General features: G+C 36.4%; 1 protein-coding gene across 20 annotated transcripts in view; it reads right to left on the reverse strand.

The window, feature by feature from the left end:
* Positions 1-18,906, reverse strand: part of Adgrl3 (adhesion G protein-coupled receptor L3) — a 745,864-nt gene that overhangs the window by 125,531 nt on the left and 601,427 nt on the right. For all 20 annotated transcript variants that reach the window (XM_026785275.1, XM_026785272.1, XM_026785262.1 and 17 more), the window contains 4 exons: positions 7,861-8,044; positions 6,886-7,008; positions 1,547-1,755; positions 625-801 (listed from right to left, as the gene is read on the reverse strand). In XM_026785275.1, the coding sequence (XP_026641076.1) occupies positions 625-801; positions 1,547-1,755; positions 6,886-7,008; positions 7,861-8,044 (693 nt within the window). The remainder of the gene's footprint in view (positions 1-624; positions 802-1,546; positions 1,756-6,885; positions 7,009-7,860; positions 8,045-18,906) is intronic.

Genomic DNA, 18,906 nt, shown 5'->3' on the forward strand with positions numbered 1-18,906 from the left:
GTTTTTCGTGACAGGGTTTCTCTGTGGCTTTGGGATGCTCACTTTCCTAAACCTGGATGGAGGTGGGAGGACCTTGGACTGCCCATAGGGCAGGGAACACTGACTGCTCTTTGGACTGGAGAGGGAGGGGGACTTGGTTGGGGGAGGGGAGGGAAATGGGAGGCGGTGGCGGGGAAGAGACAGAAATCTTTAATAAATAAATAAATAAAACAATATGCTAATCCCTCCACACCACTGGGATCTATGGATCACACTTATTTGTTGTTTTTCCGGGAATCAGTTTGATAGTATTTAATCTATGTATAGTTCTTTAATCTTCTATGTAGCCAATCCCAGCTTCCATCAGTCCATTTCTAACTTACCCTGTTCATAAGATGACAGCATAGCATTCATTTGCCCAAAATTGAAAGCAGAGAGTCTACAGAGAAATTTATTGAGCAAACTTTGATTTTTTTTTATATTGACAATGGAAAAAGAAAGAAGCAGTGATTTGAATCACTCAAAAGGATATGTCATGAATGCCAGAGTTCCTGGCTAAAATTACCAGGGGAAAAATATCAGAAATATTTAAAGTTAGCAGTCTGATTACATGCTAGAATAGTCCTGCTTTGTGGTATATCTTACCTTAACTTCCACATGTGCCATCAATACTGCAAAGTTAGTGAGGTGGTTACAGGAGCATGTAGTATGTGTCTTGTTTGTAGTCAGGAGTCGACAGCCTTGTGTTGACCAATAACCTGTCATTGTGCGCTTGGAATAGCTCCAAAATGAACAGTTAGGGTTGAAATTTTCCTCTGACTGCTACGGTGGAAAAAGATCAATAAAGGCAATAACTACTTTATGGTTGAGCAAATGAAGTAGGCACTTTCTTTACCCACAGAACAGCCTCACGCTACATTGTAATCCTTACAGAGGTGTGTTTGGTATTTTCATATTAAGTGGCCCTTATCAATTTGGAATGAAATTGAAGAGCTGTTATTTGTTGTGTCTGATTAGAAGTGAGATTTTTTTTTTCAACACGGATGGTACCAAAACTATGTTACTAGCAATGTTTTAGGATTGCACTGGTTTTTAAATTTCAAAGTAAAGAAGCCAACTGTTGGGGGGAAAAAACTTCTAAAAGAATGGTGTTTACAAATCTTTATAACATTTACAACTTCTAGATTTGTATATATGCAAAAATATATCTTCACAAACAGACATGATTGCTTATAATAGTACTGAAGTGTTGCAGCTCAGTTAAATTACGTGAATTGCAAGCTCTTAAGAACTGTGTAGTTCATATTTAGAGTATATAATATTGTATTGATATTACATCTAGATGCAAAAATGTTACTACGGAAAAATTAACAGATCACCATTTCATATAGAGATCAGTTTTATATATCTTTCTGATTATTTATGAAAACAATCATGACTATATTCTTGAATGATATACTATGTCAGACAAACAAAAAATATTAAAAGAAAATTAATAGATTTAATATTTATTCAATATCAAATATAAACAATATAGAAAATGAAACACGACATGTCATTTTCTTACCTTGATATGTTTAACAGTAAATACCACAGGATCGGCCAAATAAACTTTATTACTGAACTCCTTATTTATTGCTGCTGTAATAACAGGGGAATTGACGATAACAGAATGATTTGTGGACATAGCTTCTGTGCCCAACTTCATACTGGCATTCTCCGTAGACAAATAAGGGCCCAGGTTGTTATACAGGACAAAGGCTACTCTAATCTCCCCTAAAATAAATGCAAATGTGAATTAGAAATTTGAAGAAACTGATTAGTTTTACTTCTTACTAGAATTTGCAATTCTGATTAGGTAGTAGTCAAAACTGTATAAAACACATTCACGGATATAAAATCAAAGTTGCTTGATACCAAAGTACGAAGTCACTGATGAGGAAAGGGAAATTGAATACTGTTGAGATCATTATATATCACTTCTTTAAACACTGAATCTCAAGCACTGTCTCACTGTATACTTGAAGCTGAATTTAAGATGTTTCATAGACCCCAAACCAGAATCCAGAATCATAAAGTTTCTAAAACAAAATGTAAGATAATCTGCTTCTACCTTCAAGAAGATAAAATAATGCACATAGCCTCAAAACCTATCCATAAAAGGAAAATTGAACTTCATCAAAATTAAAATTATGAACCTATTAAAATATATCATTAAGAAAACAAATATGCCCACTACAGACTAGGGAATAATAGGAAAATGACAACATTATTCTGTTTGAATAATCAGAACATCCATGCCGGTCAACAGTACGATGACAGAAGATACTGTAAACAACCCAAAGACATTAATGGACACTTTAGAAAAGAATATAACAAAAACAATTTTATATATGAAAAGATTATATATGAAATCATTAGCAATTCAGGAAAGAAAAAAATTAAAACTACATTTGTAATATTATTTTTCATGCCATGTATCCTAATGTTTCTACAGTCTTGGACTTGGACTCTTATACACTATTGATGGGAATATAAAATATTTCAGTGACTTGGAAAGATTTTGACACTTTTTATAAAACTGCATACATATTGGCCCTTCCTGGATAAGTGAGAACATTTACCACAAAGAAAACAATTTGTATGAGGCTTTTTACAGAATCCTTATTGATCATAGCCTCTCTCTTGAAAGAAATCAAATAGTAGAATAAATATATTACATCAATAGAATATACTATGTGTCAATACAACACAAAATACTAGTTAATGGCAAATCATGACCGAATATCCAAGCAATATTTTGGATTACTTAATCTAAATAGAAAATAGGTCACATTAAATGATTCTGGATAAAAGACATCTAAGAACAGAGTGATAATAAGAATGTTTCATTAAGAGAAGAAAAGAGAATCAAGGAACAGTAAGAAACACCATGGAAATATATAGGAAACATTTAGTTTCTGGTTGGTTTTCTTTGTATTTTATGTTTTATTTATAGAGAAAAATACAACTGTCAGATTTCTCAAACATTCACTCTGTATGTAATTCATTGTGTTTTAATTACATTTCAATGGGATTCTTTTACTTTATTTTCTTTTTCCAGATAGGGTTTCTCTGTGTAGCTTTGACTGTCCTGGAACTCACTCTGTAGACCAGGCTAGTCTCAAACTCACAGAGATCCACCTGCCTCTCTCCTCGGTGTTGGGATTATAGGTGTGCACAACCACTTTCCAGCTTGCAATATGATTTTTTAAAATAAGTATTCTATTATTTTATTTGCCCAAGAACTTAATAATTATTTTCTTTTCAGGTCACTATTTCTACAAAGTCATAAAGCTCTTTCACCTTATTCCCCTTTGTAATAATCTCTTATAGTAGTTTTTAAAGCTAACCACTTCCTTTTCCTTTTGTCATATTTTAATTTTTATCATTTTCCCATGCCCAATGTCAAACCCTATGTCTTGTTTCTACTATAAGGTCATAATTTGCCAAGAAACCAATGGTACTCTGACTAGTGCAACTAAAAAGATTGGAAAGCCAAAGTGTCTATAAATTGAATTTTAAGGTCAAATAGAGAAAGAGAACACTGGGTCAAATGAGACATATTTATATGGGGGGGCAGTTAAAGAGGTATAATCATAACTGTCTTGTACCTCAGCTGTATGTATATATTTATGAAATTCCTTGCTCTTAGGAATTTAAATACACAAAGTAGACAAAGGGTGGTTTTTTTGCACCTAGCCATGCAAACAGATTCTTTGGGCACTCCAGTCAGACACATCCAATCAGATGCAATGACCTCATACTCAGACAGGGGCCAGTGACCCATACATACTGCAGAAGGCAGAGATGCCAGCAGCTGCAGCTGCAGTGTTCCCGCACCCAGAGATATTCCAGATGTTGTCACGTGATGTAGCAGGATGCTATCTGATGGCATCCATTGTCATTTCAGTAATCTAACAGATTGCAATGAAGATGCCATGAAGGAAGAGAGGATTCTTTAAAAAAAAAATCTTATCTATAACTAATTTCAATAAATTAGGACACACTATCACATGGCAGAGCAGTCATTGAAAATCCCATTACTTAGATTCATATCTTGCTTGCTATTACATCTGAGAGGATTCTTATCTCACCTTTATCTCTTAAGATACCAAATCTAAATAATATTTCCTCATTAAATACTTATCTGTTACAGTAGAAAAAAAACTAATTTTTCTTCTAGATTTAGGATAAAATTTATGATGCTTGATGGCTACACTTAATTTTTATCCAAGCATTTTTTTCTTGTTGATATAAGTGAATTTTATTACAATTGGCTGATAGTCAGGTAATAAGATAATGTTCAGTGGCATGTTGTCATTCCAACTTGTTCATCACTGCAGGTAATTTCACATAATTGTTACAGAATATTCACACCAAAGTGACTTGATGGGGCTTAAGATGAAAACCTTGCACACCAATGCAATCCATAAAATAAGCAAGCCACTCGATATAGCTAATGTAGACATATTTATGTCCTCTTTAGCATCCTGTTAGAAAGTCTATCCAGTTATTCAGTATCATCTTTGTAAACTCATTTGCTTTGCCATGTCTTGTTTACAATACTATGGCTACCAGGGTGATGACATCAGACATGGCCCCTGATCTTGAGGAACTTACTGCATGGAAGGAGAAGGACAAGAAGCAGACAGGTAGTAAAACAAAACAAAACAAAACAAAGAAAAGAAAAAAACTGATTTGAAGCAATATTGTCCTAAGTATGGCTGAGGGGAGAGGGTTGAGAAACAGTGATCCACCTAAAAGAAGAGTTTCCACTAAAAGGTAGATTTCCTTTTTAGAGTCAAATGATGTGCCTTGCTCAATCGTGCTCAGAGAAGTTTCTTCACTCAGCAGATGGGAACAAATACTGAGACCCATAGATGGACAATATGCGGGTAGTGAGATCTTAGAGACTCAGCAGCCCTAAATGGGATGTCTCCATCAAGTTCCTCCCCTCAGGGCTCAGGGAACCACACAGAAGAGGACGTTCTTCTACTCTCTTTAAAAGAGAGTAGAAGCCAGAGAGGATGGAGAACACCACTAAAACAAGGTCCTCTAAATCAGCACGAGCAAAGTTCATACGAACCCCCGGAAATTGAGGCAGCGCGCACAAGGCCTGCAGTGGTCTGCGCTAGAGGAGAAGGGGACAGATGACTTCATCCCTATGCCGAAACTGCCTCCAACTGATAACCATTTGCAAATGAAATTTTAGTTTTTTCCCAAGGCAGTCTCACTGGGGAAATAAACTACTCTTAAGGGCAGACTGCCATACCTGGTAGTAGATGGCCAACAGAAAATGAACGCAACAGCAAGCACTGGAGGTTTCTTGACTCAAAATTTCACATCAGAAGCTATTTTCTTGTTAATTTTTATCTTTTTTAACTTTTATTTATATATGTTTCTCTTTTTTTTTAACCTTACATGTCCTTTGCATATATATGATGGCTTCCAGTTTAGGGTTTTTATTGGATTCCTGAGTGTGCAATTAAGTGGGTCCCTTGTACCCTTACTTAAGCCCCATTCCTCTGTTTGTGTTGTCCTCTTTTTATGTTTTATCTTTTTATTTTATTTTATTATTATCCCTTAAGAGCCTGGTTGTTTTTTTAATAAGTAACAGAAAGGGGCATAGATCTGGATATGGGGGCGTTGGGAGGAGTAGAAGGAGGGGAACTCTTAATAAGAATTAGGGGAGAGAAAAAGCTCTTTTCAATAAAAGGGAGGTAGAGTCAAATGATAGAGAGGCTGCTGCGTACAGCAAACCCTGTCGCTGAATCATGCCGCTTTGTATGAGGAACATAATTAAAACTATTTAGCATGGATCATGGTCATGCTGGAGAAAAAAAAAGTGTAAAGTGGGGCAAATAAGACAGGATGCACAAGACAGGCAGCTGTAGGCCTCCTGGTAATGGAGCTTCATTCTTGGCAGTGAACTGGTGAGATTTCCATCTGGACAGGACTCTTTCTCACAGGGAAATACTGTTGCAGAAAGCAGAATTTCCTGAACCAGCTAGGAAGTGGATACAAATGTCTCTTTTCACTGCTCACAATCTTACTGCTTCCTCAAACATTTCCTTAGTCCAGTTCCTGAGACTCTAATGATTTATTACTCATAAATGATTTTAAATGTTTTGACAACATTATATTCGGATGACAGAAAATTTAAACAATTGCTAATATTAAGGAGATCCTTCTTTGGAGCTATTCTGCCTATATGAAACAGCGGTTCTGAATGGGTTACACTAACCTCATGTCATCCCCACATCACTTAACAAGCTCAAGGGTTTTCCTGCTTTTGTGACAAAGATTTGTGAAGTTAGGAATATGCTTTTTCCATGAGGTTACTTATATATTGTAATTTATTATTTTTTGCGTGAACTCGATTTAACAGTTACTTAAGCTGATCTACATATCTTAGTCCCATCCCCTCGAAGCCCTCATTATAGTTAGTTAACTTTTCTGTATGTTTTACAAAAGAAAAATACAGATACATTTATAAAAACCTGAAGAAAACTCGAAAGCTTGTAGTTTTAAAAAAATAACAAGGAAAATCCGCACCGAATTTTCATCAATTAAATTTTCAAACTCAATGACTGTTACTCCTGGGGGATGGGGGCAAAACTTGGCAGAAAATTTGAGTTTTGGGGTTCAGAATTTTCTACATATTCAAGTTTCTAACAACCAACAAGAGATAGAATATAACAGAGAATTTTATTCAATGTATATCACTGTTATATTGATGGCCCTGTAGACAAGAAGAAGAGGAAAAGGGAGAGAGAAGGAGTAAAAGAAGTCTTCCATGACAGATTTAAAACCAAACGAATAGACGGGAAACAGCAGTGAGCACAAAAACAAACTCCAGCCTACCGTTCCGGCCATTTTGCTTTAAAGTGTTTGCTGAGAGCTGGACGGTACTTCCGTGGCCCATGTTTTCAGGGAATTTCAGGTCCTCTAGGTTCCCTTCTGTGCTCAGCCGTGCAACTTCTAGTTCTGTTCACAACAGAGAGGTGTCAGCATCCTATGAGGGATCTGGCAAAGCTACAAGAATCTCCTTAACCACTAAACTATTTCTATATTCGCAATTTCAGGGTCCTTGGTCTATTTGTCATGTTGAAGTTGCTTAATTTGTATGCAAGGATATGGTTAGTATTGTCGCTTTCTTTAAAAAATAAAATCATCAAGGATGTGCAAAAATTACGTAAATAATACAAATGTACAATACTCAAAGCTAATATTTAAAATTCTAATCCAAGTCTTTACATGTTGTCTTTGCTTTTAAGTTAATTTTCAAGATATTATCCCTATTCCATGAATTATGTACAAATCCTCTGTACTCCAGAGATGTACTGTCACATCTGTATTGATCTATCTACAAACCTAATAAAATTTGAAACAGCTTAATCAAATCTTCTGAAATAAAATTGTTAGCTACATCCTAAAACACAATAAAAACAGATTTATATTTATAGGAAGGGATGATACCATTTCCAAACATTAACATCATCACTCAAATGACTTGTTTCTTATTGGACATAACTCAAGACAGGTAATCCTCACATTAGGTGGTCAGAATAGTAAACAATATAAAATCTACATACATACATGTCTATATAAAACTTCAACTAATAAACCTCACGGATGTGCTCTCATTTTGGAATGCCCTACAGAGGTTAACATGCATGAATTCTGTTCCTGTTAAACTGAAAGCTATTTGAGAAATAGAATAACACATCCAGCAAACCAAAGCACGGCTCATGATTGGGGCATCAGATTTTTTTTTTTAAATCCTTTTTCTGCTATGCAACCGACTCTAGACCTTCTGTCTTGGCAAAGGTCACTTACGAATATTGTCTGTATTTTCCCTGACAATGTCGGTCTTCAAAAGGTTATCGGCTAACACGAAAGCACTCTCCTCCACCGTGTCGAGCAACATGGTGGCTGCACGGAGTTGGTCGCTTGTTGTCAGGTCTCTCCAGGCATTCAAAGCTTGCGGCTGAAGGAGGTTGTTAACTGTCTCGACCATCGCCTGTGAGGGGACGAACAGAAAGGCAGAAGTCTCTAGTGGACCCGTATAGCTGTCAGAAATCCAGGTGTACATGCTGCCCAGCAAGCAAGGAACAGCAGTGTGCATGAGATCACTATTGTCCCAGCCTCCCCTGTGACATGCTACAGCAGAAGCATTCATTATTTTTCTATAAATCCCTCACTGAGACTTTGCAAGCCCATAGTTGTCTTCCTTTGAAGGGCAACAAATAGAGCCATTCTTGCTTCTTAGAATCGACAGCAGAAGCTCCAATAAGACTATTATCATAATTAAACGATTTGGCTGAGGAACTAGTGGCACATAATTTAAACCAACAAGTTTGCATCCTATACAGAAAATGGTTTGCTTTTGCCCATCCGCATAGAAGCTGATGCTGACCACAGAAGAGACTGAAAAGATGAGGGGGTGACAGGGATTTCTGGCCTACAGTATGAGGACTCAGGGAGCAAACACCTTTTTTTTTCCTTCCTTTTTCTTCTTTTCACCTCCTCCTCTATCCCCAAACAGCTATGAAAATGTCAGAAAGGGGAAAGTATTAAAGCCCTCATACTGTCAAGGTACTCTGAGTATGTTGCGTGGTGTGAAACCTTAACACTGTTTACCATTCACGAAGAGAGTAAACAGTTGGACATCACTACCTATGGCCCTGAGGTGTTTCTGTTTTCTTTATAGAGTCGCCGTATGTACACATCAACTCATAGAGACAAGGCATCGCGTTTCACATTGCTGCATCCAGAAGAATAATTTCTGTAGCTACCATTTATATATTCCCTGTGGTTTCCTTTATGTGGTAGGTTACAAAGAGAAAACAGCTCTCCCAGGAAAGCCTTGGGTTTCCTTCAAGCAGAGAAAGCAGCAAAATAGAAAAATACAACACCTGCAGTTTGAAAGTGATCGTGCCTGAACCCATTCATTACTAAGTATGCCTCCAATGTAGATGACACCACGAACTGTCAGCATAGACACAGTCTCTAGGCACCACACGACTGCTTTAAAACAGGATGCACGTTGTTGACACATTGGCAAAGGGATTGGCTGAAATGGGAGACAGATCCTTTACACTGCCGCGTTTTCTTCTGGCTGGTGTTTTCGTTGTAACCAAGTAACAACTGTTAAAAATTCAGCTTCCTAATGAAACACCTTGGCTGCCAATTAACACCAGCCTCAAACACTAATTTGTCCCTTGATAAAGTTGTTTTGCTTGATATTTTCCAAGCTACCCCAACCTCTGGCCAAATCGGCATCATTAGATTTTTAAGTAAGAGAGTCTTACAACTTCTGTAGTTTGCGTTATTAAACATGTGCACACACTTTGCAAACCACCAAAATGACATTTTTTTTTGTCAATTTAAAGATTGGATGTATTTACTATGTATGCTTAGCTCTGTCATTCTTTCTAGGTTTGAAGTAAGACCTGATAGTCACACAAAAGCATATCCAGATATTAGCTGATTTCCAGGAAGTCGTCTGTGGTAGTAAATGCCAAAGAGCTATACCTAAAAAGAGGTACCAGTAGATAAAACAAATGAAAAGAACTAAGTATCTTCTGAAGCCAAACAGAGAATATGGACCAACAGAGTGCAAGGAACATTCTTTATAAGATTAGATGATCTCCGGAATTCATCCGTAATGCTCTGAAAAAAATCCTGCAAGCAACTGAAATTATTCCTTGCCTTGACAGTGGTGCGGACACTTTACCTGATAACGATCTTAACAATGATGAAATAATCTGATATTGATTATTTTAATCTTACTTCAAGAAATGGTTGCTGAGTATACTACAGAATTTCTGTTCTCCCCTTTGTTGTTTTTAGTTATATAATTTAAAACATTGCTAACTGGTAAAAATAGAAAAACGACCAGAATGGTCATCTCTAACAATGCACTCCAACGATCTAAGTATGTTTCAAAATGGAGTGATGAAGCAAAGAGAACGCATAGAGGAGTCTAGAGAAGGAGTCAGTAATCAAACCTCCAAACAATGAAAGCCCCTGGAACAGATGGCTTCACTAGTGAACTCAACCAGACATTTAAAGAATTAATAGCAATTCTTCTCAAGCTGTTCCAAAAAGTTCAAGAGGAGGGAACGCTTCCAAATACATTTTATTAGTGAGCATTACTATTCTGGTACAAAAGCCTGACCCAAGCATCACAGACAATAAAACTACCAATCATATCTCTGATGAATGTGGATGCATAATTCTTCAACAAAAGGCCAGCAAACCAAACTCAATAGCACATTCAAAGAACCATACATTATGACCAAATGTAATTTATTTCTAAGATGAAAAGATAATTCAACACATAAAATAAATTAATGTGATGTACACCCTTAGCAGAATAGAGGATAATGTCACCTGATTATCTCAATAAAAAAAAAAAAGCCTATAACCACAATTCAGCACTTTTCATGATAAAAAGCCACTGACAAACCATGAATAGAAGAAAATTAGCTCAATATAATAAAGAACATATATGGAAAACCCTCCACTAACTTTACACACAATACTCAAAATTTGGAATATTGTTTTTTTAAGATCAAGCCCACTATAGGCCCTACTACCTAACATGATTATTTCAGACCATAGCCAGAGCAATTAAACAAGAAAAAGAAAATAAAAAGTACTTAAATTTGAAGACATAAAATAACACTTATTACAGATTATAAGAATATACAGGAATTCAAGAGCCTCCATTAAAAAAAATCAACAATAACAAAAAAATCTGAGAAACAATCTCAAGAGACAGTGTAGGACACTGCTTTATCTAAACACTGGGTCTTTTGATTAATACTAGTTACTGCTCAGTGATCTTTATTTTACAAAGAGCTGCAAGATGAAATATTTCCGTAAGAACAAGTTTTAAATACATTTCAACAATCTTATCTTCCCAAACATGATACAGTTTTTAGAGAAGCATTCAATTTGGAGGTTAAGCAATACAAATAACTTTTAAAATTTTTCTAAAAAAGAACAAAGTAAAAAAATATTCTTAATGAGTTACTAAAAAACACTAATTACTTAGTTTGCCTTTAAAAAAGCCTGTTCATGTGCCTGTCAACAGTTAAGTATGAATGGAGGAGGGGTTCATGGGCCCTAGCCTTAACGGATGAATGTTTTGGACTAGGGTGATTCAAGGAGAGATAAGTTACGGCTTTCATTTGTGTAGCCAAAGGCTATAATAGACTTTTCCAATCCAATGGTCACATGGATGGCTCTGGTCAAACTCCTGTGCTTGACACAACAAACATAAAAGTCATAAATTTTCAAAAGAAAAATGTTAGGGATGAGGCAAAGTTAATGCAGATGAGAAGGCTTGGGGAAGAAGATATGCAACATATATCAAGATGTGTGTGTGTGTGTGTGTGAAAGAGAGAGAGAGACACACAGAGAGAGACACACAGAGAGAGAGAGACAGAGACAGACTATCTAAATTAAAAAAAATAAGTAAATCAATGATTTTCAGCAAGTATTAGCACAAGGACTGATGGAATCTCTTGCAGCTTTTATCAGAGTAGGAACCTTGGAATCACACTTCTAACACTGGACAAAGAAAGTAACTTCTTAGACCTTATGTGAAAAATCAAAGATGATTATAGCTTAATCGTATATTCACTTTCATTTGATATCATACTATAAAGAGGAGGAAATGAGTCTCCACTGAGTAAGTGCAATCAAGATCAATTCTTCATTTGCTCTAACAGCCACATCATTGTGACAACTGGTAGAAATAAGTGTTCTGCAATGCAGTAATAACTTCACCTCTTACATGACTCAACTCCTAGATGGTATATGACTCAGTGCCTTCAAGAACAAGAAAGTAGTGACCCATGAAAACATGACGAATCAGAGCAGAGAGTCATAAGATACTGACCCCTTCCTGCTGAGGAACCAGCACAATGTGGTCCACTGTGGCAGTTTTCTGCTTCACACTTTTTAAATTTTCTAAAAGCTGGTGGACTACTTGTTGCCACCTAAACAAAAGTCCATTATATAGCCACAATTTTCTCCTGATAGAAAAATATAGATATTTGATTTTCCTATAATATTTATATATTTATCATTTCACCATAAATGGTAACATCAAATCACAGGATGATTTTTGTTATTTCTAAAACCAGGTTGATTTCTACTTCTTTCTACTTTCCATAGAATTAAGCTTGTATATACTATAAACACAAACTGAATAATAAATCTACATTGACTTTCTTTAAAGTTACAGCACATTCTTGGACTTCAAAGTGCAAAATCAGAGCTCATTGATTTTTTTCTGATATAAAAATTTAAATTCTAAGCTGGAAGAAAATAAGGTTTGCCCTGGCTTTGTCTTATAGAACTTTATAATCTCACCATTTTATAGGACTTTTTATTTAGTATATTCAATGCTGAAAGGGGAAAATTACCTGGTTGTTTTACAGAATTTTAAGAAGTAGATTATAATCAACACTAACTTTGCCAGAAACCAAGTATAAATTAATATATCTTTTTTTTGTGATTTTTGGTTTTGTTTGATTGGTTGGTTGGCTGCTTGGTTTCTCAGAACAGGGTTTTTTCTGTGTAACTTTGGAACTTGCTCTGTAAACCAGGTTGGTCTCGAACTCACAGAGATATGGTGTGGGACAATGGTCTGTATTCTGTCAATTATATTTTAAATAAATGCTGATTGGCTAGTAGCCAGGCAGAAAGTATAGCAGGACAATCAGACAAGAAGTAGAGGCAGGTCAAAGAGAACAGGAGACTTCTGGGAAGAGGAAAGCTTGTTCTGCAGTCCTGACCGAGCCACAGAAGAAGCAAAGTGTGACTGCCTCCCTGAATAAGGTACTGAGCCATGTGGATAGCATAGACAAGAATAATGGGCTAATATAAGTTATGAGTTAATAAGAAGCCTGAGCCAATGGGCCAATCAGTTAATAACTAATGTAGACCTCTGTGTGATTTCTTTGGGACTTAACGACTGTGGGAACCAGTACAGAAAACTCAGACAACAGAGATAACCTGCCTCAGCCTCTAGACTGCTGGGATTAAAGTTGTGTATCACCAGCACCTGGCATAATTTATCACTTTACAAGTATTAAAAACTAAACAGGAGATGGGCACTAGAAAATTTCATTCCATTCTGTCATGGAATTTCACTGGACCTAAGAATAAATAGCACTTTCTATCAAATTAATAAAATTAAAACTACTCATGCAGTTAAGTCACATTCTATTTTAGTTTAAGAGAAAACACTGATAGATATTCCCCTTTACATTATATAGTTGTTCACTGGACTCCTTAGACATTGAACCATTTCTACAAAATCAAGTTTGAATGAAATAATTCACATGGCCTTTAGAGACTGATGAGTATCATGGACAGTTGTTTCTGGGCATATGTAAACATTACACAACATATTATGAACTCCTTTCATTTAATTTAGACCTCAGACATATTTGACCACTTTTTTCTCATGGCACATGGTTGTGGAACATTGTTAAGAACATTTTATGATTCTACTTTCTATATTTGAATTGGAAGCTTTATTTATTTCTTAAAACTACTGTGAAAACTTTGGGGGGATATAGCTATATATTTTTGCAATGAAAATTTCTAAAAAAACTTCCAAGAGGATCTGCTTGTGAAGCAGCCTAAGATTTCTTAGCAATATCCAAAGGAATCATTGGTGAGAAACACATCAGTGACAGTTATCACCCAGGTGAGCATTAACTCCCAGGCTAGAAGGCAAGCAGAACCAAAGACGGAAATTACTTGCCCTTCTTCCTACATTTCAACGGCACAAAAACAAAGAGCTGAAGAGAAGGATTGGTGAAAAGATGAGCAAGTTTATCGCTCTTGCAATTTTCTCATACAAGCTTTTTAATCACGAGCTCAATCGCTTTCTAGTTCAAGTTTCACTTATCAAAATTTAGTCTGCCATCAGAGAAACTGGACAGAATTCTTCCACAAGTGAACCTGGTCCATTTTCTCTGTAGCGTGTATCATTCTTTAAAAGGATCTCACATATTCATTTGCATCTATGGTTATTTTGTTCCTCCTGCTGGAGAGAAAAGAACCTCACAAGGATTGCTCTAGGCATCCTTTATAATGGCCAAAACCAATGTTCAGTGACCGCTTTCTGTGTGCATGACATCAGGGAAAATTTATACTTTTAGCCAGCTTTTCCATTTATACCTGTGCAGGCAAAAATCTCTGAAGGCAATGGTTGTCTGAGGTTAAGAGCAAAGAAGATAATAAAGGGTGACATATGTTAGGTGAATATATTTCATGGCTTCTTATCTCAGAGAACAACAAATGGGATCTCTCCCTCTGTGGGCTGTTATAACAGAGCACCTTAGACCAGGTTGTTTATGAATTACCAGTTTACTATTCACAGTTCCTGTGGTTGAGCGGGGCAAGATCCAAGTAAAAGCAGACTCGGGGGCGAGGGAAGATCTGTACACCCTTATGTGATGGCTGAGAGAAACAAACTCGGAAATCATTCAAGCATGTTCCTTACTCTTGACCTAAGCACTTTCCAGATGCCCTGCTTCCTGTCCCCACAACAATGGAACTAGAAGAAGATGCGAAGATTCATATTACAGCAGGCTCCCGGTTAGAGCTTCTTCCTGTTAGACAACTTCACTTGTATTTTATCTGCCTTTCTCACTAGACTATGTCCTTTAGGAGAGAGACACTTTCTCAGTATATGTTTTGGGTCATTAGAAGCCATTAGACAAACATAACTTACTTTTATTATGAAATAATTAATGACAATAAGAAACAATAAGAAAACTGAAAACATCCATATATATATAGTTTTTGGGTGTGTTTCCCAAAATGTCTTCAGAACAATAAAGGAGCAATATCCCCAGGGTGTTGGAGAACATAGTGAGTTAGAGGGAATTAAAGAGTCTGTTGGAACTCAGGGGGAAAAAATCCCACCTGCACTATACATTCCCATGGTGAAAGCAAATCATCATGAGTAACAACACAGTTACTTTCTTCAATTACTCCTTAGTTTTCATTGTTTTGGTATAAAATTTATCAATCAAGAATAAAATAAAGCAAACATTGAAAATCATGCTCAAATCTGGCTTTAGATATTGATTCAAATCAAAATTTTAAGGGTCAAATCCAGATTTGATGTAGTTCAGTGCGGTGGCAACAAATGTGATGTGCAGGGAACTAGGGAAGGCTCTTGAGCAAGATTAGGGAAGAGCAAAAAAGGAAGAGACCATGCCTTTGGGTTTGGCATATGCTCCATGGTAGAAGATCAGCACAAACATACTAAACAAAATTTGTGAGCTAAACACCCACAGTAAATCATAAATTTCTGTTGGAAAGGTTAAAAAAAAAAAACAGGTGCATTGCATTCAAGTGGGGATTAAACGGTATATACTTGATTTTTAATGCAGAAAGGACTTGTGTAGCTAAGAGATAAAGTAAGGAAGATGATGACATGACAGAGCAACGGTACTCAGCCCATCTGAAATTCAAGAGCAAGGACCTAAATGATACACAAGTTTAAATTAAGAAATTGCTGACCTGCTTTTAAAAACTGATTAGCAGTCAAAGCAATATTTCACTCCTAAGGCTGGAGTATTTAAGAGATCTGGCTGCTCTTCCAGAGGACCTGGATCCAATTCCTGAAAACCAAATGGGGGCTCACAGCAATCTGCATTTCATTTCCAGGGAATCCAATGCCTGATTCTGGCCTCTAAAGGTTTCTAAAGGTACACGTGGTGTACAGGCACACATGCAAAACATACCCATATACATAAATAAATTAACACAAATAATGCTTAATTCCTTACTTTAAAATCTGTTTTTGGGTTTCTCCTGAATGCAGCACCTTTATCACATTAACCACCATCATGCTGTGATGTGGGAGTGTCATATATCAATCTGTTGATTTCATTGGTTAAACAATAAAAAGAAACTGCTTGGCCTCATAGCTTAAAACATAGGTGGGAGGAGTAAACAGAATAGAATGCTGGGAGGAAGAGGAAGTGAGCTCAGAGACTCGACAGCTCTGCTGTCTGGAGCAGAGACACCATGCTCCCAGCTCCTGGGTGAATGCGGGGATAGCTCTGCTCTCTGAGGTACATGCGATGAAGCTCTGACCCAGGATGGACGCAGGCTAGAATCTCCCCGGTAAGACCGGTGCTCACAGATTATTAGAGATGGGTTGATCGGGATATCAGAATTAGCCAGTAAGGGCTAAAGCTAAAGGGCCAAGCAGGGTTTAAATTAATACAATCCGTGTGTTGTTATTTCGGGGCATAAGCTAGCAGGCGGCCGGGGACGCAGCCCCGCCGCTCATATTACTACAATGCTGAACAGCCATCCTCTCTTCTTCATAATATTTACATTCATGCTTAAATATTTCTCCTGCCTAGACCTCAGCATACATTGGGGAAGAGAAATAAAGCTTCAGGGCTTCTCTGCTCTCTCACACTGTGGATTGTTTTAACATATATAACTGTGTAGCATATAACGGCACTGTGGTCAATATCAGATCCTAAAAGCAATATTATCTCTCATTTAGTGAGACCAGCCATATGAGTGACATCATGGCCACTTCAGTTTGTTTTAGTATACTTTTTGATGTTTGTACAAGGACTAAATTATTGAATGACAGTTTTAAAACTATATTGACATCATTGATAGGTATAATACTGTATATGTACATTCATATATAGATATAATATAATTTACATTGATTTATAATTTTAAAAATTAAGAGAAAGTTTTCTTGTTTTCACTTTTGACACAAAGTTTATCAGCTGAGAATAAAAGCAAAATATTGAAATCATTACTGAATAGGGCACATTGTGATTCAATCTGGATTTAGATATTGATTCAAATCAAAATTTTAAAGGTCAAATGTTCAAAAAGTCTTCAAAACAGTTTATAACTTGCAGGTTTTTCATTAGAAGTCAAGTTGAGTGACTGATATTTACACATCTGATCAATAAACCAAAGGTTCATTTTATAACCACTGTCATTTAATATTATTAAGCATATAAAAATGACTAATCCCTGAACTCCCTTTTATATTAGAGTGAAGTATTGGCATTTTCAAGTCTTAATTAAAATTAGATTGTATAACACAACTGACCTTAATATAGTAATAAGAACCTTTAACAGAACATGAAACTAGAATTTTGTAGAAAAGAATGTTTATAAGAGCCCGTGTGGGATTTAAAAAAAGTATTGTTTTCAACAAACTATGTAATTGCATTCTTTAAAAATGTAGTTTAATTTAGGGCGAAGTGATTGAGTGCTGTCAAGGCAATCTGTATTATATCACAGAAATTAAATACAGCTATGGACTTGATTCTCGCCTTGCTGCAGGCTCAAATTCATTCAACAATATTAACTGAGCACCTTCAATGTGGCAGTCAATCAGAATGCACTAGAAAACGACAGCTGTTCTCCCTTGCCTCCATGAGATAATATAGGAAGGGCAAACAATTAAGCAAGTAATTAAAATCCAACATGACGTGTACTGTAACGATAGGAACAGGTATAAAGACTATGAAAAAAACTACATGAACTCAGACATTTTCAAAACCGAGGTTCAACACTAGCAAAAGAGGCAAGGCATGCGGCATATCCCTTTTAGCACAGAGATAAGAACAGTGTATTGAAGGAAATGAAAACAATTCCTCATAACAGAACAAAAATCACAAAGATTCCAGTAGCAGTAATGACGAGCAAAGTCTAGATTTTAAGAGCATTTGCAAGTAGTGCGAAGAGATTTGCAATTTTACCTACAGGCAACAAGAAGTCACTAAAAAAAATTTAAAGGCAGGACGTTGCATGCATCATCAGGATTCATGTAATCCAGACCCTAACACAAATGCATCCAACTTTAATTTTCTCAAGAAACCACTAAGGTACAAAGTATTAGTATTGTCATGTTTCAGAGAAAATTGTGACCTAGAGAAGTTAAGTAACTTGCTAAAAAGCTAATTAGCAAACAACATGGGGTAGAAGTGGGGTTCAAAGCCATGCATTCTTTCTCTGGGGGTGAAGAAAGGCAGATTTCAAACACATCTGAATGATTTGCAGATTAATTAAAACCAGTTGTTAAAGGAAAAAAAGAAGCTTGAAGCATGGAATCTGTGGTAGGCACTAAGGAGGCACTCAATTAAAATGAGAGAAATAAAAAAGAACGGTTGTGGTTTTATTCTTGAAGAATAGTGTGTTTAAGTGTGCTTGTATATTAAGAGATTGTGAGGAATTTGGTTAATACAGATTTGCCTATTTTGATTGGATTTACAAAGTACTTGAAAGACACCAGTTAGAAGGATCTAAATAAGTCTGAACATTGCAGAATTCTGCTCTATAGCTGAGGCACCGCAAATTAAAGTGGATTGATTGAAGTCACTGGAATATCTAACAGTTTCCAGAATAATTGAGTATATACAGAAGAACTGATGTCACAGAACCATTAGCAACAGAAGGAAATTTGGGGAAGTGCAGTCGATAATTTCTCATTAAAAAGTCTATAGTAAGAAGTCAAAGGGCATAATGTAGCAGGCAGGTATATAGCACTTTTGCTGAAAGGCATTGACTTCTTTCTTGAGACTTCAGCTTGAACAGAAGCAGGACCAAAGCTTGGCAGCTCGCCCACACTTTGCATCTCTCTTCTTTGACTCCTGCTTGACTCTGCATAAGAATGTTAATCCCTCCAGGAGTGGCTGCCTACCTAGCATAAGTCATCTTCCTCCAAAGCTGAAGGCACAAAAAGAAGATGATTGGCCTAAACCTATAGTTGCCTTGGATACCAGGGAGAAGAAAGCCTCATAGTATGCTCTTCCTCCCCTGCAGAAGAGACCAATTAGGCATGAATGCAAA

The sequence above is a fragment of the Microtus ochrogaster genome, linkage group LG1, assembly GCF_000317375.1.
Source record: "Microtus ochrogaster isolate Prairie Vole_2 linkage group LG1, MicOch1.0, whole genome shotgun sequence".
Classification (NCBI taxonomy): domain Eukaryota; kingdom Metazoa; phylum Chordata; class Mammalia; order Rodentia; family Cricetidae; genus Microtus; species Microtus ochrogaster.